The sequence below is a fragment of the Syngnathus acus genome, chromosome 24 (genome assembly GCF_901709675.1).
Source record: "Syngnathus acus chromosome 24, fSynAcu1.2, whole genome shotgun sequence".
Classification (NCBI taxonomy): domain Eukaryota; kingdom Metazoa; phylum Chordata; class Actinopteri; order Syngnathiformes; family Syngnathidae; genus Syngnathus; species Syngnathus acus.
Window position 1 is genome coordinate 8,097,751 of NC_051108.1, and position 23,245 is coordinate 8,120,995.

At 43.8% G+C, this 23,245-nt stretch overlaps 3 protein-coding genes across 3 annotated transcripts; 2 read left to right on the forward strand and 1 right to left on the reverse strand.

Annotated features, from left to right (window-relative positions):
• Window positions 1-1,040: 1,040 nt before the first annotated feature.
• On the forward strand, window positions 1,041-8,731 carry nfkbie (nuclear factor of kappa light polypeptide gene enhancer in B-cells inhibitor, epsilon). Its single transcript, XM_037244587.1, has 6 exons — window positions 1,041-1,793; window positions 3,556-3,658; window positions 4,328-4,538; window positions 4,701-4,789; window positions 7,829-8,077; window positions 8,153-8,731. Exons 1-6 carry the CDS (start codon window positions 1,474-1,476, stop codon window positions 8,219-8,221), a joined length of 1,041 nt encoding a protein of 346 aa, XP_037100482.1. The 5' UTR covers window positions 1,041-1,473; the 3' UTR covers window positions 8,222-8,731.
• Window positions 8,732-10,800: 2,069 nt separating this feature from the next.
• Window positions 10,801-14,854, forward strand: slc35b2 (solute carrier family 35 member B2). The gene is made up of 4 exons (XM_037244586.1): window positions 10,801-11,084; window positions 11,829-12,016; window positions 12,094-12,254; window positions 12,907-14,854. The coding sequence occupies exons 1-4, from the start codon at window positions 11,065-11,067 to the stop codon at window positions 13,837-13,839; spliced, it is 1,302 nt and encodes a 433-aa protein (XP_037100481.1). The 5' UTR covers window positions 10,801-11,064; the 3' UTR covers window positions 13,840-14,854.
• A 2,462-nt stretch (window positions 14,855-17,316) lies between these two features.
• Window positions 17,317-22,222, reverse strand: hsp90ab1 (heat shock protein 90, alpha (cytosolic), class B member 1). Its single transcript, XM_037244584.1, has 12 exons — window positions 22,069-22,222; window positions 21,025-21,159; window positions 20,747-20,953; window positions 20,444-20,603; window positions 20,204-20,337; window positions 19,821-20,129; window positions 19,571-19,736; window positions 19,286-19,476; window positions 19,056-19,203; window positions 18,707-18,975; window positions 18,017-18,350; window positions 17,317-17,863 (listed from the first exon to the last, which is right to left on the reverse strand). The coding sequence occupies exons 2-12, from the start codon at window positions 21,157-21,159 to the stop codon at window positions 17,745-17,747; spliced, it is 2,172 nt and encodes a 723-aa protein (XP_037100479.1). The 5' UTR covers window positions 22,069-22,222; the 3' UTR covers window positions 17,317-17,744.
• Between the last annotated feature and the right edge of the window lie 1,023 nt (window positions 22,223-23,245).

A 23,245-nucleotide genomic window follows, 5' to 3' on the forward strand; every position in this document is an offset into this window, starting at 1 on the left:
CAGCAGACCCGACCCCCCACACGCACCCTTATTTGGAACCCTCTCACCTGCATATCACATGCACGTCATTTAGAAATGCAGAAAAAAACGACGATACTCGACATTCACAATATATGCGCACAGGATCGAGCTTATTGTCGGTTTTACCATGCAAAACTCCCGCGCCAACTCTGACACACGCACACCGGACTCATATTTTGCGATTAATTCTTTTTTAAATTCAACCGATTTGCGCACTACTTTTTTCGCCATGATCAGCTGTACTGCTCCCACTTGCTTCCTTTGGAGGCATGATTAGAGTTGATGCAATCCTCAGAGTAACGAGAATGTAATAACGAACGGAGTCAGTTGGCATGCGGGTCCTCTCGGCTTATCTCGCGAGATTCGACAACCGAAATTTCGTCCGACATCCGAAGCAAATAAATCTCGAATTATTTGTTCGAATACCGATTTGTTCGAGAACTGGGACGTTCGAAAACCGAGGCTCCACTGTATTTGGGATAAATCTGGCTCCCTTAGATGGCTGTGTAAGTGAGTCCTCTAAAGGCCAAACCACAACAAGCATTTTAAAGCGAGAACGGGAAATAACTTGAAGTTGTTTTTCCGTAGGCCTTGAGAAATGTGCGCTTACACAGATTCAACTAATGCCTTTGGGAAAACTGAAGTACAATTGGGCTTTGTAAAATTTTAGATTAAAAAGTCACTATAATTATGGTCAAACAAAAAAAGGAGGAATGCCCACAATAATAGCATGCAGGAGGTCTTTTATTGAAAATAGTATACCACACTTTAGTTCATATAAGGCTGGCTTTGTTGCAGATAAACTTAACCTGGAACCAGCATTAAACTCATTTTAGACAAGCCCAATGCTTCAGCTCTACTTTATCAGCCTTTTTCTTAAAAAAAAAAAAAAAAAAAAAAGACAAGTATCTGTACTACAGTGTGAGTATTTTTCCCACATCTGGCATAAGAAATGGCAATGTCCAAAGTACAGTGACAAGCCGTTTCTGTTTATAACGCGCATGCGCAGTTGTACTAATTCCGCTTTGACTTTTGCAAAGCGTCTCGCATGCACGGGTGGGGATTCCCCGCGTGACAAAAACAGCTCAGCTCTTCACATGTCGGCTCTTCCCCTTCTCGCCTTGCATTGCTCATATGCACCCCACCCTGAGGAGCTCACCCCGCTACCGGATTTCTCGACGACAGACAGCCGCTTTGCAATCCTCTCACGTCCGTAATGAGCGTCGAAACTTTTGAAGGCGCCAGCACAACACGTCACAATCGGGTAACCGAAGCTTTTAACCAACGTCTTTAGTCGTCCAGTGGCATGAAAGGCACCAGTTCTCGACTTCGGCTTTTCCCACAACCGGTGGGCTCCTCGTCCTTGGAGTCCCGGTTGCCGTCGGCGACACCCGCCACCAGCCTTTGAATTATATCTGGAAGTTAGTCAGTGACGGACCGGGGAGATCCACAATGGCGAGCGGCGACTATCGAAAAGATGATTTTCTGGAGGAGAGTCGTGTGGACTCGGGCATTAACTCTTACTGCTCCATACTGAAGTCTGGGGATCAGCAGCGGGAGTGCAGCGGCGAGCCCAGCGAGCCGAGGGACACATTGTCAGCCGTGGAAGAGCGCTTGGATTCGGCATATGCGTCCTCGTCACTGACGGTAGAGAGCCTGGCCGAAATCGTGGAGGGCCTCACGTTTGACACCAAGGAGGCACCAGCGACCAGCCCTGGAATTTCAGAACAGGAGGAGAACATTCTCACGTCCATTACGGAAGATGGAGATACGTAAGTTTAAAGGAAAAAGGCAAACAAGGAATACGCTGGTAAATGAAGTGCAACATTTGCAGCTAAACACATGCCGTGATCAAATAAAGAGGCTTAAACGTTAATGAACCATTTTACGTGTTAACGCCTTACAAAACACGTTTGCACATCTCGCATCAATCGCATGCCAATGACGCCGTCACGTGTTTGCAAGGAAAGCCCCTGTCGCAGGTGCATATTCATATTTTTACTAAGCACATTTTTACTAACAGTCAAAGACACAAATATAAAACGAGAAGACTGGGTGCTGCTATTTCCTACTGAGATGCGCACACTGAAATAACCAGCCAGTCCGTGTCAATCATCAGGTCACACCTCTCGAAGGCACATTGTCTTTTTTTGTTTGTCGCAACATTCAGCTCCTATTCATCCTATTATTATAAAATATATTCCTTACAAGCACGTATGCTGAAAACATTGATTCTGGTTTTGTAGGGGATTTCATCTATTTAGTGGACATACTTGTCATGCATATGCCGACAGACTGCTATGAGGCTCGCGAGTGAGAAAACAGAAGTGAAAGAGAGTGGCCTGGACTTCCCCACGCACAGACAAAGCGTGCGCTGTGAGGACAGGTCTTTTTTTTTTTTTTTTAAATCCAAGAAACTTGTTTATCAGGATAGCACAGTACTGCTTCTGTTCATTTTTTTTCTTGTTTTAAACGATTATTATCATTGGCGGATGTTATTGCCAGCCTACAAGATGGAATTTATTTGAATGGCATTTTGTCAGTCTGCACCTTTTTAGTTTGCCACACCCAATGTTACCATCCCATGCAGGCCTCTTATGCATGTCACCGGTCGGCCTCGATTAACAAGTGCAAACTGTGTTCCAGCAGTCGATAATAGTTGCAGAATTATTGATGTGCGTTGTGTGACCTCTTTTGGCTTCCGCTTGTTGCTCGTCAGTTATGATGCCATGCGGTTTCACTCATATGGAGTGTCTATATTTGCGAGGGGAAGGAGACGTGTGAAGCAGACAAACAAACGCATTGCAGCTCAGAGTAAAAGCCATGTAGGCTTTAGTTTTTTCTATACTTATTTATCCAATGCTGACTCAAATCAGGAAGTCGTATCTTTATGCAGACATTTGCTCTCATGGCTGACCCATTCATCTGTGGACTTTGAAATGTGAGCTATTAGCATATATTTGACTCCATGTGAATGCAATGCTGTATGTAATGCATTTGGAGAATTTTTTAAACCACTAATAATTTTTTTAATTTGGCCATGCACCATTGCTTAACTAATAATTGAAATGATTTTTTTTAAACAAGAGCCATTCACTTACAGTGTTGTAAGCACTGTCAAGTGTCACGTATGTTTTGCAGAAAAGTATTTTTACAAATGTATGTGCCAATCTTTTGGATTGTTCTTTAGTCTAAAATAAGCTTGAATGATTGGTTCCATTTCCTGTCTTTCGCCCACAACACATTTAATTTTCTATGACTTCCCCTTCAGGGTTTGAGTTTACTTTTTTTTTCTGCTTGTTAAGCGTGTGAATGAGTGGTGAGTAAATTAGATAAGTGTATTGTCTCTGTCTGCTGTGATTTTTTTTATTTACTATGTATGTATGTATGTGTGTGTGTGTGTGTGTGTGTGTGTGTGTGTGTGTGCGTGTGTGCGTGTGTGCGTGTGTGCGTGCGTGCGTGCGTGCGTGCGTGCGTGCGTGCGTGCGTGCGTACGTGCGTGCGTACGTACGTATTTATTTGCTACTTGCTTAGAATCCTGCACCTGGCCATCATCCACGAGGACACATCTATTGCAAAACAGTTGATCCAACTATTCCCAAAAGAAGTCCTGGACATTCAGAACTATTTGTATCAGGTACGTTTTTCGGGTGACTGCTTCTTATCCCTAGAAGGTTCCAGTGGGTGTCATGTGGATTGTGGAAGTTGTCCAATTTTATTAATTTTTTTAAGCGATATACTTCCAGAGAACTGGTGTTCCTCTTTTATATACAGTCAGCATCAGCCTCCCTTTGGGATGTCCCTGTCGGTGGTTCCAGTGTTGGCTCAGTAGTGACTTCTTTAGTGGAAACTCCCGTGCTCTTCCTCAGTAGTAGGGGAAAAAAAAGCCGCGCAGTGAATTGTTAGTTGTACAAGCTGTGTAGTCGGGTTCCTGCTTGTAGTTTAAAGCTGATGTGAAAATGGAGCAAAGCGACACAACTTGTCAGTGGAAACCTCAGAAGACTCAGCAATGACTCACTTAGCCCCCTTCTCTTAGCCAGGCAACTTTGTTTGCCTAATTTCCTCTCGGTAGTCATTCAAAGACATTCTAACATTTGCACATAGAAAAAAAAAATCAGTCAGCATGTTGTTTTTTTTAAGCCAGCACCCACACACATTTCCTAGTTTGCAATCTTAACAGCATGATTGTTCTTTTCACCATTTCAATCACCACTGTGATTTATCTTTGTTGCTCAAATAATTGAGGAATAAATAAATCATTTGTGGTGTCAAAAGTGGCTTTGTTTTTTTTTTTGTTTTTTTGCAGAGTCCATTGCATCTGGCCACCTACTTGAACCTGACAGAAGTGGTCAAGAGTCTGGTGGACAAAAGCATCAGCGTCGAGTTGCAGGACAGCGACGGAAACACAGCGCTGCACGTGGCCTGCCATCACGGCCTGACCACGTGTGCCGTCGAAATGACCAGCAGGATGTCCCCCGGCAAGCTTGCTCTGGTCCTGGAGACCCAAAACTGGAGAGGTGAGCTACAACAACACTCGACTGCCGCACCCTCATGTTTTTAACCAAATCGCTAATGTAACTCATCTGGCCGCTACTTGCTTCGTTGTCGTTTTGGAAAACCACCGACATTGCATCTCTTATTAAATTTCCGCATCTCAAACCACAAAAATCCACTTGCAGGTCTTGCGTGTCTTCACTTGGCAGCGCTCAGCAGGCAACATCAGATAATGAAGCTGTTGATGGCAAAGGGCGCAGACCTGAATATCAAGGTTAGTATCTTCTTGGTATGCTGCGTGTAAAATTATATTTTGGGTTTGGACGGGCCTGTAATGTGCTGGTAATAAATTGGGAATTGTATACATCACTAACGTAAACTATAAATATACAATAATGCAAACTATGATTAATAGTACAGTAATCCCTCGCTACTTCGCAGTTCACCTATTGCGGCCTCGCTCTATCACGGATTGTTTTAAGCAAATATTGTGGATAGATTCGGTGCATCGCAGATTTTTTTTTTTTTTTTTTAAGTCTGACACACATACATCCACACATTCTGAGCATCATATGCAATGAAGCACACAAGCCAGGCAACAAGACAGGCAAGTGCCCCCCTACACCATCAGTGACTCCCTGATGGTCGCGACTTTTTGCGGCGTCACTTGGAGCGCAGTGCTTTGTCTGCCCACATGACACCAATGGCCAATGGAAGCATGTTGATCCGTGTCCTCGCAGTTGATTGGCTTTGCAGTTCTAACAACATTCTATCTCAGCCTCCCGCACTTTATTCACTCTGTCTGCGTCAACATATCAGCAGCACCACAGACTTGCACTTCATTACACGCATACTATCACGTCTCCGCAGCGGAGTAGAACTGCGTCTCTGCTTGTCACTCCCGATCGGCTCATCCTGTTTGCCAGTTATAAAATTATAAAAGTCTTGTATGGATGCCCTCGCGCTGGGCAGCGGGGGCGCGACAGCCGGTTAGCACGGTAAGAAATAGAGCGGAGCCGTTGCACGTTTACACTGGTCAGCGAGCTCGCGTCGTGCAGGCATCTCGTTACACAGCGGGTCAGGCAAACGAGAATCAGGTGGCAGGCGTGCGTGAGGACTGATCGTAGCGCAAACGGACATCTGATCAGTTCCGTTCATAAATGTCTTGTGCGGATATTGTATATATTTACTCATGTATTTTCGTTATTTTCCTATTTATTTAAATAAAGAGTACCGTAATTTTCGGACTATAAGTCGCACCAGCCATAAAATGCCCAAAAAAGTGAAAAAAAACATATATATGTCGCTCCGGAGTATAAGTCGCATTTTGGGGGGCAATTTATTCGACAAAATCCAACACTAAGAACAGTCATGAACGAGCAACAACAGGCTAAACGATAGCTATGCTAACGTGACATAAACACAAACTAAGAGCTGAGAACGGCCCTGACGTAAAATTCAGAGTTATTCAAAAAACTATTACATAAATAACACGTTAATAAAACCATCTGCGTCACTCCAATTCATTAAATCCATCAATCGTCCTTTGTCAACAATGTGTGCGCGCCGCTCTTGCACTTAAAAATATTCCACAGGCCCATATAACGATATATAAATTATATATCAAATAACTATAATATAAGCAATAATGTTATCAAACCATCTGTGCACTCTAAATCATTAAATCCATCGATCAAATTCCTCGTCCTTTGTCAACATCGCCGCGCGTGCGCCCTGACGTCAGCCTCGTCGTTATTCCACAGATCTACTACCGTAATTTTCGGACTATAAGTCGCACCGGAGTATAAGTCGCACCAGCCATAAAATGCCCAAAAAAGTGAAAAAACCCCATATATATGTATATAAATCGCTCCTGAGTATAAGTCGCCCCCCCACCCAAACTATGAAAAAAAACCGCGACTTATAGTCCGAAAATTACGGTATATAACTATATTGTAGCGTTAACAAAGTTCAAGGAAAGACGTGGGTTTGGTAAACGGCTCTTTATTTAACAAAACAAACTTACAGGCGTGTGGCGGCGTGGACTTCCAGCCACGGAAGGGGAAGAGAGCTCCATAGAATAGGACAGAGTCGATCTTTGTCCTTTATGTAAACAACCGCCGCGCTGCTGACGCGACGTCGCGCTGCTGACGCGCGACCGCGACGTCGCGTCGCGCGTCACTCGACGGAGCTCTCTTTCACTTTCGTGGATTGAAGTCGGGCGCCGGCGCTCGGCCGGGTGGCTGTCCAGGGACGGTGGATGGGGCTCGGACAATGCTTTTACGCACGCCCGGTCCTCCTCTACCGAGCTGTCTTTCACCTCCGTGGATGGAAGTCGAGGGCCGGCGCTCAGCCGGGTGGCTGTCCGAGGACGGTGGATGGGGCTCGGTCATGGCTTTTACGCACGCCCGGTCCTATTCTATGGAGCTCTCTTCCCCATCCGTGGCTGGAAGTCCACGCCGCCACACGCCTGTAAGTTTGTTTTGTTAAATAAAGAGCCGTTTACCAAACCCACGTCTTTCCTTGAACTTTGTTAACGCTACAATATAGTTATATAGTAGATCTGTGGAATAACGACGAGGCTGACGTCAGGGCGCACGCGCGGCGATGTTGACAAAGGACGAGGAATTTGATCGATGGATTTAATGATTTAGAGTGCACAGATGGTTTGATAACATTATTGCTTATATAATAGTTATTTGATATATAATTTATATATCGTTATATGGGCCTGTGGAATATTTTTAAGTGCAAGAGCCGTCAGCGGCGCGCACGCATTGTTGACAAAGGACGATTGATGGATTTAATGAATTGGAGTGACGCAGATGGTTTCGTGCTGCTGTCGTCACTCGAAATTCAAATTACAGTAATCCCTTGCTACATTGCGGTTCGTTTATCGCGGGTTCATTTATTTATTTATTTATTTTTTGAAATTTTTTGAAAAAAAAAAAACACATATAAGTCGCTCCTGAGTAAAAGTCGCCCCCCCCCACCCAAACTATGAAAAAAACCGCGACTTATAGTCCGAAAATTACGGTATTTATGAAAATCAGTTTGACTTTAAAATGTGTTACAAAAACATTTAAAAGTACATTATACAGTGTTTAAAAATACAATAGAGGTTCATAAAAGTCTTATGGAAATTGTAAGAATATATTTTCTCTACATCGCGGATTTTCACCTATCGCGGGTGGTCTTGGAACCAATTATCCGCGATAAACGAGGGATTACTGTATACATTTCTGCATGGATCCGCTGTGTGCCTTGAATGAATGTCACCAGTATTTTGAAGCGCACCCTTGCTTCCATACAGGAGGGAACAAGTGGCAAAACGGCGCTGCATCTCGCGGTTGAAATCCACGACACCATGTCGGTGAAGCTGCTGCTCAGTGGCGGCGCCAATGTGGACGCCGCCATGTTCAACGGCTGCACGCCGCTCCACCTGGCTGTGGGGCGGCAGGACACGGCCATCGCCAATCTCCTCTGCCAGTCTGGCGCAGACACCATGTTGCGCAACGTGGAGGACGAGACAGCGTTGGACCTGGCTGATGGCAATAATGATGTAAGGCGTTGTTAACTGCAGCAGATGATGTCTGTTTGCGCTACGATTTTACTGCAGCACTATTCTGTCTTTCAGATTCTGGCTCTGTTCCCATTTGATGACATCCAAATCTCTGGCAGGTCGGTGGTCGGTGTGAACTTTTGAGCTACTGTATAGAGCTGCGTCAGGCTGAGCGACTGTGTTTGAACTGTATGATTTGTATTGTTTTTGATTGAAATCTGTATTTATAAGTTCTATTGACAAACTGCATCACTTGGGATAAGGACACCATTCTTCTTAGCAATCTTTGACTTGAACACTGAAAAAACAATCAGCTTGATACTCTTCTCTTCATGGTCAGGTTTGCATCGCCACATCCATTAAAATTTCTTAAAAGATCTACCTCTTTCTCAATATTTTAAATAGCTATTAATCAAAATTTCAAATTATTTTATTCCCGTTTCTTAAATTTCACTGGTGCAGAAGTTGTTTGGGTGTCTTTTTTTCTTCCAAGCTCAGCTTTTGGCAATGAGACTGCATAATTCCACATGGATGAATCTATGACATCAAATTGTGTGAAGTTTCTGCTTTACTCTTTGTTGTTAATTGCACTGGCCTGTTGTTGAAAATAATTTTATGCTCATTTATTTTGTAATAAAATGGTTTGAAACATAATTGGATCGTGTTTCTTTAGTGTGAATATGATTCTATGACAACTGACTGTTTTAAAGACTCATTTCCTGGAATGTTGCGCAATATCTTAACTTCATTTCATAACACTTGTACTTTGATAACACTTGTTACAATACTTATGAGCTATAGTCATGTACAGTGGATATTAAAATAAACATCAAAATGATGAAAAAAACTCTTTTACTGTTTGTACCATGTGATTAATTCAAAGTTAAAATTATTTATTACATGCACGTTAAATTAGGGGGCGACTAGGTGGAGCACTGGTGAGCACGTCCACCTCACAGTTAGGAGGGTGCGGGTTCGATTCCACCCTGTGTGGAGATTGCATGTTCTTCCCGTGCCCACGTGGGTTTTCTCCGGGCACTCCGGTTTCCTCCCACATCCCCAAAACATGCTTGGTAGGCCGATTGAGCACTTGAAATTGCCCCGAGGTGTGAGTGTGGATGGTTGTTCGTCTCTATGTGCCCTGCGATTGGCTGGCAACCGGTTCAGGGTGTCCCCCGCCCACTACCCGATGACTGCTGGGATAGGCTCCAGCACGCTAGGGATGTGCATTCCAGTTCTTTTAGATGAACTGAATCTTTTGAATCAGTTCACTCAAAAGATTCGTTCAAACGAATGTTATGTCGACATTTGTTAATTTTGGGGACACCAACTCATATAACAACGTAAAACACATACATATTGTCATATAAAGCAGTTAACCAAATGTCTGATTTTTATGTTTTGAATGGCGAATATAAAAACAAGGAATAAAACACCAGACAAGTTATAACGTAAATGTTTATAATAATAATAATAATAATAATAATAATAATAATAAAAGTACATTTCAAACCAGCAATCTAATGTGGAACTGCAGTCGATATATTGGATAACAACATTTAGGCATATATATGCATACACGTTATTTAAAACCTACTATAAGTAAATCGTAAATCTACATTCTGGCTTCCATAGTTCATGCCAGGAGACGCAACATATTCACTGACTGATCCGTTGATGCACAAGAAGGCATTTCACTCATTGACTCGTTTGCGAACGGGAAAGCCAGGATTCGTTCCAGGGCCGGTTCAAGGAATGCACATAAGAGGGGGCAGTCAGAAATGTGAAGGGGGCATGTTCTTTTTTTTTTTTTTTTACACATTTTTAACACTGTTAGTGTTTTCTTCACGGCAGTTGTTAGCTGTGTGTCCAGATCTCAACCTGGAGAAGTGGATTGCACTCTGTCAGGCCTCTACACTAAGACCTGTCCAGCTTGGGTGTCCCACCTGAAGATTAAAGCTTCTTAATCATTAGTTATATCACGGGTCAGTACGACGAATTTGGTGGAGTTTTCACTGCTTCTTCCAACTCCTACCGCGCTGACTGTAACTTGACACTCTCTGGCTGCGTCTTGCCTCATTTGCATACTCACAGTGATTGGATGTTTACGGAGGGGCGCGGAGTCCTGACAGCAGGCTGTGTGAGGACACACACTGCACCGACATGAGAGAAGAGAGGGGGCGGATTAACGTGTGTTTCTATCAGCGGATTTTTCACTTCTAAAAGTTTGATTCGAGGGAGCAGGACATCTGTTTGAGGGGGCGTTGCCCCCTCTTGCCCCTGCGTAGAGCCGGCACTGATTCGTTCCCTCACTGATCCGTTCACGCGGTGAACTGGAAATGCGAATCACTCAGTGAGTGATTCACTCAGTGAGTGATTCACTCAATGAGTGATCCGTTCACTCACAGATTCGTTCGTTGGTGAACGGGAAATGCAATTCACGACTCGTTCGTGAACGGGAAGTTACATCATTTACTTCTTCGTTTTGTTTTACGGCGAGGTAGCACCAGCTTCAATGGGCATTACTGACACCTACTGGTTGAAGTTATATATGAAAAGAAAAAAGAACGAATCACTTTAGGAAGTGATTCGTTCACTCTCGTTCACTGAAAAGGTTCGTTCTTTATGAACGAATCGTTCACTCACGAGCCAACACTACAGCACGCCCGCCACACCCCGGATGGACGTTAAATCTGACGTCACCTCGAACAGCAACCTTCCAATAACTCCTCCGCGACGACAGGAGGCGCTAGGTACACGTAGTTTCATCCGCAACCTGTGGTGTCCGGACGAGAAGCGTTCTTTTTCTGTGCGAGTCAACACATCGGCTTGCAGCCTTCAACCATAAATTGAAGCTAGCAGGCTAAAGGCAGAGAAAACAAACCCTCTTTGGTCATTTGCGTCTTCCAGACGTTCCTAATTTATGCTCCGTTTCAGCGTTTGAGTGTGTCGGCGCTGTGCCAGTTGTCGGGCCACACAGGAGGAAGATGTCATCTTTTGCACAAAGGTAATGGTCACAAAGCGAAGTTTAGCCCAAGTCCGTCTTCGTTTACAAGCTAATTATACATTTATTTGGCCTTTTAGTAACTTTCGTTGTCATTGTCGTCATACATGTCCCATTTGCAACGATGTTAAGTTAATTGCGAAGGCTATTTGCTTCTGATGAAGTGACAGTAAAAACAATGTGAAGTATTTTAATTATTGATATTGAATAATTCAATGTGCTGGCGCTTGAATTTTGAATAATTTTATGCAATTAGGTCCCACAGACCTGAACACCAGGTTAAACAGGTACAGATCATTCCTGCTTCCTAGTCGACCTGCATGCAATTGACTGCTTGTTCAGGTCCAGGTCTTTGCTGCAGTGGGCTCCTGGCAGTCCAGGCCACAGCCCAGTCATGCACAAAGACGCTCTGTGAATCAGACACGGCCACCTCACTCCGAATTGGATCCGATCCTTCTGCCACGGAGGCAAAGGAGCACACCTTTTTTATTCATGTGCATTGAGCCAGGTCATCACTGATGTGCTTGACTCATCTGAACTGAAAAATACTGAATACAAATGTTATTTTTATTGCAGTGTTAAATGTAAGTCTAGTATTCTTCCATGTTTTCTGCATCCCATCCTGCTCTGTTTGTATTTTGTAAATACTTTTAGTGTCATGTCTGCTTCTGGGTCCAAATCCTGCCCCACACGTGACAATAAGTTTTGACATTTTTATTTTTGCCCTCTTTTGTGATTGCCTTCCAGGGTTTTGCTAGTGTTGCTTCTCTTTCCATCTGTGGTCGCCGCTCAAGAAGAGGATCCCTCACTATTGGATGGGTGGCGTGATGTGTGGCTATTTCGCTTCCTGATCAACTTGCTGGGATACTCGACCATCATTATCCCGGGCTATTTTCTTATCCGCTACTTCAAGCGCACCAATTACTTGGACACAGGTGAAGCCCTATAACCGGTGTGCTGCAAAGCCACTCCGATTTGAGTCGACATTTCATGTGGTTCTTGTATGTTTCAGGTAGTGGCTTATGCTCTACGGTCATCAAGGCCTGTGTATTTGGAACCGAAGCCAAGTCGGGCTTGTTGGATGACGTGTCCGTCACATCCCGGAATGAGGGGGATTCGGGCTCGTCGCTGCGACAGGCCGTTAGCTTGATCTTTTGTGCAGCCGGACTTCAGGTGAGGATACGCCCATTAAATACACAAGACTGTATACAGTAACTAAGGTAAAAATGAGTCAGTTATTATTCTTTGCACAGATACAGGAAGGATTGTTTTATTGTTTGATTTAGCTAAGAGTGAGCACACCAGCAGTTTGGTCATTTTTTTTATTTTAAATTCAATGATGTTGATTTTATTGTAGAAAATTCTGCAAAAGAAGTTTTCTGTCAGGGAAAATGCATTAAAATGTTATGGTAAAATATTAGACATTTGTCAAAATGATCCGCCATCGCAAACTGCAACCATGATAATGAACAGTTAAGTTGGTTCATGGAGTTTGATTAAATTTTAACGGAAGGTAATTATCAGCCTCTTTCCCATTAATTTCATGCAGTTTTTGTGCCATTGAGATATAAAGGTCTTTTTCAAAAAATATCTTTCATTGATTCGGGGAGAAATTCTTTGTATCAAAAGTACTAATGGTATCGGTGCTTGGTATTGGTGACTACTCAAGAACTGAGTACTCGCACTAATAGCGGTCTGAAAAAAAGTTATATCGAGCATCCCTGAAGAGGGTAATTGAAAAATGTTCTGTCTATTTTTGATATGATTCATTGTCAAGCCCAAGTTCTTCCCGCCATCCACTCATTGGGCTGTTTTGGTGTGCCAGGTGTCATACCTGACGTGGGGGGTCCTGCAGGAGAGGGTGATGACCCGATCCTACGGAGCCTCAACTCCAGAGGAAGAGGGCGAGCGTTTCAAGGATTCTCAGTTTTTGGTCTTCATGAACCGGATTTTGGCCCTGACTGTGTCGGGGTTGTGGTGCCTGCTGTTCAAGCAGCCACGCCACGGCACGCCCATGTACAAGTACTCGTTCGCCTCACTCTCCAACATCATGAGCAGCTGGTGCCAGTACGAGGCACTCAAGTACATCAGCTTCCCCACTCAGGTCCTGGCCAAGGCCTCCAAGGTCATTCCGGTTATGCTCATGGGTAAGATAATTTCCCAGAAGAGCTACGAGTACTGGGAGTACCTGACGGCGGCGCTCATTTCAGTTGGCGTCAGCATGTTTCTGTTGTCCAGCACTGCCGGCAAGCACCCGTCCACCGTCACCACCTTTAGTGGCGTGATCATCCTGGGCGGCTACATCGTCTTCGATAGCTTCACTTCCAACTGGCAGGACAACCTGTTCAAGTTCAAGATGTCCTCCGTCCAGATGATGTTTGGAGTCAACCTGTTCTCTTGCCTCTTGACGGTGGGCTCGCTGCTCGAGCAGGGTGCATTCTTCGACTCGCTGGCGTTCATGGCGCGCCACTCGGAGTTCGCCTTCCACGCCGTGCTGCTGTCCGTTTGCTCGGCATGCGGCCAGCTCTTCATCTTCTACACCATCAACCAGTTCGGCGCTGCCGTCTTCACCATCATCATGACTTTGCGCCAGGCCATCGCCATTCTCCTTTCCTGCTTCCTTTACGGCCACGCCGTCACCGTGATTGGCGTCTTTGGCGTGGCCGTCGTATTCCTGGCTCTATTTTTGCGAGTGTACGCCCGTAGTAGGGTGAAGTTGGGCCGGCGGCAGGCTCAACCGATGATGCAGAAGGTGTAGCGTTTGCACCAAACTAAGGACTGAGACCACGTTTTCGGTGGGGCCTTTTTTTAAAACGAATCACGTCTATTGTTTATCATCTCTGTTAGGTACTGAAAGGGATTATTTTGTTTGTTATTTTGTGCCTCCAAGCGGTTTCACAACCTGCCTCGTTACACTCACAAGATGTTTTTCTCCCTTAAGGACAATTTGTGGCTAGTTTGGTCACTGCTAGTTGCTGAGAAAAACCTACTCCATAAAAAGTTAGGGATATTCATCTTTTGGGTGTTTTTTTTTTTTTTAAATTGAAAATAGGTATTTTATTTTTTAAGAGAACAGAAAGTTAAAGTAGAATTTGGGAAGAAAAACAAAACTCAGGGGGCGGACATTTTAACTTGGACTTACTGTGATGTCATTTTCAGTCAAACAGCAAGTGGCAAAATAGTCACCCCCTATCTTAGAACATATTAGAATGAGCATATTTTTTTACTTAACTTCCCCTTTAAAGTAAGTTAAATTAAATTACCTGTAACGCTTATGACTACATTTTAGGTTCATCCTGAAATGTCACCTGGAAGCTAACTTTTTGTGAGTAGTGTGTGTGGGCTTTATGGCAAAAACAGTTAAACTTTATGACATTGCCCTGAATTGACTGAACACTGAAACAAGATGGTCAATATCATAAAATCATCCGTTGGTCTGTCACAGTTGCCAGATGTCCTTCCCATGTGGAACGCGAGTGGCCTTGGTGTATTTTGTACTATGAAACTGCACATATCTTTGAGTGTATCTACGCACACAATTTGGTACAATTGTGGATGTGACAAAAAGAGATGCTGCAAGTTTTTTTTGTGCAGCATTAGTTTTAAGACACTTTTGAAATTTTCTTTTTAAATCATGTTACAGCATTGACTCCAAATCATGTTAATATATCTTAAAAGTTGTTTATATCCACCATGTCTGTTACACTGCATCCTGTGATCGATCTCTGTATGGGAGGAAGTGAAGTAATAATAAAATACTTATTCATATGAAATGTGTTATCTTTCATTATTTGGAATGGGGTTCCTAAACATGCATTATATTAAGATAAATGTTTAAATGTTACTTGATGACATCTGTTTTGAAATGAAAGGACTTAAAAGTCTAGCAACCTATCTTGAGTACATGATCAGTGGTCCACGATCACACTTGTGACTGTGGAAACCTGTTTTTAGTCAGCAGATGCATTTTAAGCATCTTTTCCAGACTTTTAAGTCAGACATTCAGTCAGCAACCAGACGAGACAGGCTACAAAAGGTCATCAAAAGGTGCGACACGGCCCACTCATGAAACCGAGGAACCCCCCCCCCCCCCTTACCAAATTTGCGCATTTGTGGGTGGAGAGCATATGATCAGTCAAATGTTTCCACAGGATGTTTAATTCTCAGTCATGAGGTGAAAGGTGAATGTTTTGGTGCCATACGAGAAGCCTGCACCCACCTGTTGAGGTTTTATGAGCAGTATCCAAGCATATTTGTTGTACAGAACATGTCATTTAAAAAAATGCCATAATGAAAAACTTCAATGTTAGTATCATAAAATAAGTTGAATTCTGCAAGTCAATTTCATAAGACTTCTACCAACATAATTGCTATGTAAAGGGGAAGTCGATCTTTTTCGTAATATGTTTTATGCACCTGTGTCCTCCCTGTGTCTGCGTGGGTTTCCTCCCACTTCCCTAAAAACATGCATGGTCGGCTGATTGAACACTCCAAATTGCCCGTAGGTGTGAGTGCAAGTGAGGTTGGTTGTTAGTCTGTGTGCCCTGCGATTGGCTGGTAACTGGTTCAAGGCGTCCCCCGCTCCTGCCGGGGGAGCGCGCACGTGGATTTTGGAAAGCGAAAAACCGATGCCGATGCGTCAGTCAATTTTAATTTTTAGAAAGGATGCCGCTGACCATCGACGGTGCTGTGGTGGAGCGAGTGAGCAGTGCCAGGTTCCTGGGGGTGCACATCAGTGAAGATCTCTCCTGGTCCACCAACACCGCGTCGCTGGCGAAGAAGGCCCAGCGCCGCCTGTACTTCCTTCGGAAACTCAGGCGAGCGGGGGCTCCTCCGGCCGTCATGACTACTTTTTACCGCGGCACCATTGAGAGCGTCCTCTCCAGCTGTATTGCTGTCTGGGGTGGCAGCTGCACTGACCAAGACTTGAAGGCCCTGCAGCGCGTAGTGAAAACGGCTAGTAAGACTATTGGTGCTTCTCTCCCCTCCTTGAAGGACATTTACACCTCCCAACTCACCCGCAAGGCGACCAAGATTGTGAGTGATGTGAGTCACCCCGCTCACTCTTTGTTTGAACTTCTGCCCTCTGGGAGGCGGTACAGGAGCCTGCGCTCCCGCACCACCAGACTTTCCAACAGCTTCGTACTCCAGGCTGTTAGGATCCTGAACTCGCTCCCTCTTTCAGCGTAGCGTCCTGTTCTTGCTGTATGCACACTAGCTCGGTTTTGCCCCTCATATTTAATGGGTTATTGGTCTGTTATTTATTCATCGCTCATTTTATTTTATTTATTTATTATTTGTTATTTATGGTTTGGGCATTCTTGTTTTTGTTTTGTGTCGCCTACTTGTATGTCTCGTCACCGTGGGATGGAGGAAACGGAATTTCGGTTTCTTTGTGTGTCTTGACATATGAAGGGATTGACAATAAAGCTGACTTTGACTTTGACTTATTTTATTTCTTTAAGTTCATTCACGTTCTGCCGTTGAAGCGAGGTGCGTTCAATAACCAGTCGTACAGACGGAACACTCAATCACGTCACCAAAAAGCAACGATATAATTACGTGAGCTCTGTGCATAAACCTCGATGCAAAGGAGCTCCACTTTTTGGGGAGCATTTCATGCTGCAAGGAGTATATATTACAAAGGAGACCTTATAGTTAAATGTGATCATCATTCATCAATTTTCATTCAGGTATTTTCAAAGCAACTTAAATATTGTTGCATTTATTAATTTGCTTTAAAATGACAGTGCATTATAATTACATGCAGACACTATAGCAATGTCAAACGTGTTCATTTAAGAAAAACCCACACAGCGGCCCCATGAGGATATGGGAGGATATTCAGGAAATACCTGAATCATGAAAATGGATGAATGATGATCACAATTAAGTATAAGGTCTCCTTTGTGTTCATGTTTTTATTGAAAACAATATAGCGCTGACGTCGTACGACGCCGTACGGCATCGGTTTTTCGCTCCCGCGGCATGGGAAACAAATCCTCACGGGGAACCAAATCGAGCACACTTGTTTAGGCTCCAGCACGGCCGCGAACTCCGTGGGGACAAGCAGCACAATGGATGGATGGATGGGTGTTCTATGCAGCCCAACGAATCAAAAGACCATGTTTCGATTGCTATCGCTTATAAAAGTTCGCCACCTAGTGGCTCGAAAAATGGAACGCACAAGTGTGAAATAATTGCAATACAGACAAAGTACGCCAGACAAGGCAAATCAGTATTGCATGTTTATTTTTTTGCAAAACAATACTTGAATACAGACAAGCCTATAGTCAGGCAAAGGAATCTTACAGTCAGTCCTCTTTCTCCATGCAGCATTGCCAATAATCCAAACTAACCTAAACCTTCAGACCAGATATTGGAATGTACCATTCCCATGTTCACTCCCACATTTAAAACTCAGTGCAACAGGGTACTTGATAAAACAAAATGTGCGGTCACCATGGACTTTACGGCCAAGACTTTACAGCCAAAAAACTAAAAGCTTCTGTGTAAAGGGAGGGTTCTTGCAGATAAATGCTCTACAACAAGAGCAACACTGGTCCACAAAACGACATGAATGACAATTTGTTTCAAAGTTACTGCAGTTTAAAGAATTAACAATAGAAACGTGGAACCAATGGATAGAAATCTGGTGGGTGTTTAATCAACTTCTTCCATGCGTGACGCGTCATCTTCACCGTCACCCTCTAGTGGGGGAATCTCATCTGGGACGGATGTGGGAGTGGCCTCCTCTGAAGGGACGTCGTCGTCATCAATACCTGAGGGTCAAAAAGAGATCAGAAGTCAGCTTCTAGCACCAGACATTTTTATAATCCAATTATTCAAGTTGAATCAAATTCATTGCAATTGTACAAAGTTTCAAAATTTGAATGGCTTTGGGATAGAATTTAACTCCCACTCTACACTCTTACCGAGTCCAAGTTTGATCATTCTGTATATGCGGTTGGAGTGTGTCTGGGGGTCATCCAGGGAGAAGCCTGAAGAAAGCAGGGCGGTCTCAAACAGCAGGATGACCAGGTCCTTGACGGCCTTGTCGTTCTTATCAGCCTCCGCCTTCTGCCGCAGGGTCTCTACGATGGGGTGGTCAGGGTTGACCTCAAGGTGCTTCTTGGCCATCATGTAGCCCATGGTGGAGTTGTCCCTGAGGGCCTGGGCCTTCATGATCCTCTCCATGTTGGCAGTCCAGCCATATGTGCTGGTCACGATGCAGCAGGGCGACGACACCAGGCGGTTGGAAACAGTCACCTGTGCAGGCAGGTGGAAATCATGGCACTTCAGGCATGTGGCTTCAAAATGGCAAAGTTAAGAGAGTAAGTGGCATGCAACTCGGAAATGGCTCAATTTCATGTTCACTCAAAAACAAAAAGATCAAGCCAGGCAATGTGACATTCACAAGTTAGGTTATCAAAACCAATTCAGAACTATTTACATTCACAAGTTAGGTTATCAAAACCAATTTGGAACTACTTCCAACTCCAGAGGGTGGACTCACCAAAGCACAAGTAATGTTCAACTAAGGCACCTGTGTTGTAAACAACAACTACAATTGGCAAAGACCAAATGCATTGAGGCCAATTTGTTGCGATTTCATCTGTGCCTACCTTCTCCACTTTCTTGTCCAGGATCTCCTTCATGAGCTTACAGAGGTTCTCAAACTTGGCCTTGTCCTCCTCCATCTTTTTCTTCTCCTCCTCATCCTCAGGAAGCTCCAGGCCCTCCTTGGTGACTGAGACCAGGCTCTTGCCATCAAACTCCTTCAGCTGTTGCACACAGTACTCATCGATGGGCTCCGTCATGTACAGGACCTCGAAACCACGCTTGCGAACGCGCTCCACGAAGGCAGAGTTTGCAACTTGGTCCTTGCTCTCACCTTGAGGACAAATTTGTTTGAAGGTAAGCAAACCTTTAAGCAATGCCTCAAAATAACTTCAAGCCAAGCTCAAGAGTCACCAGTGATGTAGTAGATAGACTTCTGGTTGTCCTTCATGCGGGTGAGGTATTCTGTGAGGGAGGTGGTCTCATCTCCTGACTGGGAGCTGTGATAGCAGAGCAACTCTGACAGCTTCTTGCGGTTCTGGGAATCCTCATGGATGCCGAGCTGTAAACAAATGGCTTCAATTGTCAAAAACCCCACTACCAAAACTATTTCTATTAATTGAACAACAGCTTTCACTAGTTACCTTGATGTTCTTGGAGAAGCCTTCATAGAACTTTTTGTAGTTCTCCTTGTCCTCAGCCAGTTCAGCAAAGAGCTCAAGACATTTCTTGACGATGTTCTTACGGATAACCTTTAAGATCTTGCTTTGTTGCAGCATTTCTCTGGAGATGTTGAGGGGCAGGTCCTCTGAGTCGACCACGCCCCGGACAAAGTCTGGGGGAAAAACAAAACAAAAAAAACACCTCAGCCCTGCAGAAACCAAAATGGCTCAGCAGTCCCCGGATGCTCGTCCAAAATGCAAACTTACTGAGGTACTCTGGGATGAGCTCTTCACAGTTGTCCATGATGAAGACTCTCCTGACGTACAGCTTGATGTTGTTCTTCTTTTTCTTATTCTCAAAGAGGTCGAAAGGCGCACGACGAGGAATGAAGAGCAAGGCGCGGAACTCAAGCTGACCCTCCACAGAGAAGTGCTGCAAGAAGAAGACAAAGAACACATTATCTCCAGGATTCACCCAAGGCAACCCGCGAAATCTTAATTGGAGTGGCATTATTACCTTCACAGCCAAATGATCCTCCCAGTCATTGGTGAGACTCTTGTAAAACTCTCCATACTCCTCGTTTGTGATGTCATCAGGGTTTCGTGTCCAGATGGGCTTGGTCTTGTTGAGCTCCTCCTGGTCAATGTACTTCTCCTTGATCTTCTTTTTCTTCTTCTTGTCCTTATCTTTAGAGTCATCTTCCTCTTCATCATCAACATCTTCAATCTTGGGCATTTCTTCACCTTCCTCTTTCTCTTCCTTCTCCTCCGCTTTCTCGTCCTCTGCCTCATCATCACTTATCTCCTTGTCACGCTCCTTCTCCACCTACGTGCCACATTAGCGGTTTTGGTTAGTGGTGGCGTCGCTCAATATGCAGAATAGCAGCCGGTAATACTTACAAAGAGAGTGATGGGGTAGCCAATGAACTGTGAGTGCTTCTTCACAATTTCCTTGACTCTCTTCTCCTCAATGTACTCTGTCTGGTCCTCCTTCAAATGCAGGATTATCTTTGTTCCACGGCCAATAGGCTCTCCTGCGAAGTGTTGCATAATCATAATTGCACCAAGTTCCAGTTCAAGTAAACAACTGCAGGCATCGGGCCAGCTGAGTTCCCAAAGCTTGCATGTGACAGTTCGTACCACTGTCGATAGCAACTGTGAAGGAGCCGCCGGCGGAGGACTCCCAGGCGTACTGCTCGTCATCATTGTGTTTGGTGATGACCACCACTTTCTCTGCGACGAGGTAGGCAGAGTAGAAACCCACGCCAAACTGACCAATCATAGAGATGTCAGCTCCAGCCTGAAAGAAAATTGCAGTTCCAAAAATTAGCATGTGGGAATTAAACATTGCAATACAGCAATATCATCCACCTGTGCATCCTTGCTGTCAAATGACAAGCTAATTTAGCTGATATTTATCCATATATACTAAAATCTATTTACCTGCAGGGCCTCCATGAAGGCCTTTGTACCAGACTTGGCAATAGTTCCCAAGTTGTTGATCAGGTCAGCCTTGGTCATGCCGATGCCAGTGTCAATGATGGTGAGGGTGCGGTCGACTTTGTTAGGAATGATGTCAATCTTCAAATCCTTGCCGCTGTCCAACTTGGTCGGGTCAGTCAAGCTTTCGTAACGAATTTTGTCTAAAGCCTGAATAATTACAAAGGCAACATTAATGCAAGGATAACTTCTACAGACCTCTCAAGACCCGTCAGACTTACATCAGAGGCATTAGAGATCAATTCCCTCAGGAAGATTTCCTTATTTGAGTAGAAGGTGTTGATGATGAGGGACATCAACTGAGCAATCTCTGCCTGGAAGGCAAAGGTCTCTATCTCTTGCATTTCTTCAGGCATCTGCACAAAGAAGACACAGTGTTAAATTTATTTCTGTTTATTTTCAGCAATAGCAGAATTGCTCCTGGCTCAATATGCAGCAAGGGTGGTGGCATTATGAGTAATGCCCAAAACAAACACTTCCAGTCTTAGGCGAGAATACAAACTTTCTATTAAGGCTTAAAATGTGTAAAAAACAACAACAACGCTCAAAGGTTTCGCAAACTTTAGCATAGTTGCTCTTGGGGCGCCAGATGGCGGAAGTAGCCCTTAACCAACATGGCGCCCAAACACACGGACAATGGCTCACGGCAAGCACGTGCTTATGCAGAAAAACGACAAATTACACATTATTTATACACAAGAAAGTCCTCATTTCACCAAAAGCACACTATTTAAGCGGTTAATGTGACCGAGCGGGCATAATAACCCAAACCCACACAGCCACACGTAGGCCAATTTTTATTCCATAACATCGTGTTAGTGTTCGTATGAATCAATAGACTTGAACTAATTGATAAATGCATGTTCAATTTATGACGACTAACCCAATCGGTTGATAAAACAAACAAGCAGTAGTCGCCATTTAATACTTAAACATAATAAGACCTCCTCTTAATCTAACGAAGCAAATAAAAGCTAAATACCGACCGACCATCACTACCACACCTGCGTTTATGTAACCAAAGCTCGACCCAACAATGATCTGCTGCACCGCATCCCTAACGCACTCTGACAATGCGACAAAAAATAATTGAATGACAGTATGCCGCGCATATTCGATTTTAAAAACAGAAATATGACATATAAGGGAACGGATGCTCGGGGTACCGTCATTAATCTGGTGACTGGCATCACACTGGCACGAAAAACGTCGCCAAACAAAATAATATGATGATGCACGAAGCGAGGTAAACGGTGTACACCAACCTTGTTTGTTGCGTTAACTTTTCCTGAATATAATGCAAATAGCTAAATGTCCCCCTCTGCTCTCGGATTGCAGGAAAAAGGAAAGGGACCTTCTTTCTATGGACCGGAATCTTTATACACATGGGTTGCGACTTGGTGCAAGTTATATCCATCCGCGGTGAATTGTGTACTATTGCGTAGGTACAGCCTGTGTTTTAAGCTACTTTTACAGAGAAAGGTCAGAGAAATGACTGCAGTACTTATTTATACACACACGGGAATTATATAAGCGATATAAATTGAACTTACTTAGACATATGACACGACTACATTTTGTATATCAAAAGGCAAATAACTTTGTAATGTTTTAAGTCCTCTTACGTCCTGTGGCTATACAATTTAATAGCTGTTGCCAAAGTACACCTATTTTGAAAACACGCTGATCAAATTATACTGTAATAAATATATTCATATAGACATATAACCTTGCAGTTGAAACCGCAATTATTACAGTCATACGTCAATGTTTTGCTGCCCTCTTGTGGCATCACAGATCATTTAGCCTTCGAGGCCGTTTTTATGAGGTCGTACTAGTTCTGAAATATTGTCGACGTACATCACCAAAACAAAAGTATTTTTATTATAACAGGAAAGGTGCTTAAAGTAAAAAATTCATAACGTTGTTTATATCGCAATTAACTGAAAAAACAAACAAACACTAGGATCTTTTTAACTGCACGCATGGATACTGGAAATGAAGAGGGTGTGCTTCGCTTCTTCTAGCACTTTCTACGACGAAAAAAAAAAACCCAACCCGCGCCTGAAGTGACGTCACACGCTTGTCAACCGCAGCCCCAGCTACCCAACTGCTACTGGGCCAACACAAATACTATGGCAATCTTTTGTGATGTTTTTACAAATTAAACATAGTATATTGAGCAGTGTTTGTTAATCTTTGTAAGGACAATGCGCCAGGACATGGAATCTACACAATCTTTATTTTGAATGCGAGATTAGATGCAACATACCAAGAGATAATTTCTGATTTGTCAACACTTCAATAAATGCCATGGATGGATATATTTAATGTGTCCTAAACAGTTAAAGATATGTCTTAACTTATTTAATGTTTATTTGGATCCAGATTGAGTTAGTTCCGGTATGCTGCATTCAAGTTGTACACGTAAATTTGAATTTC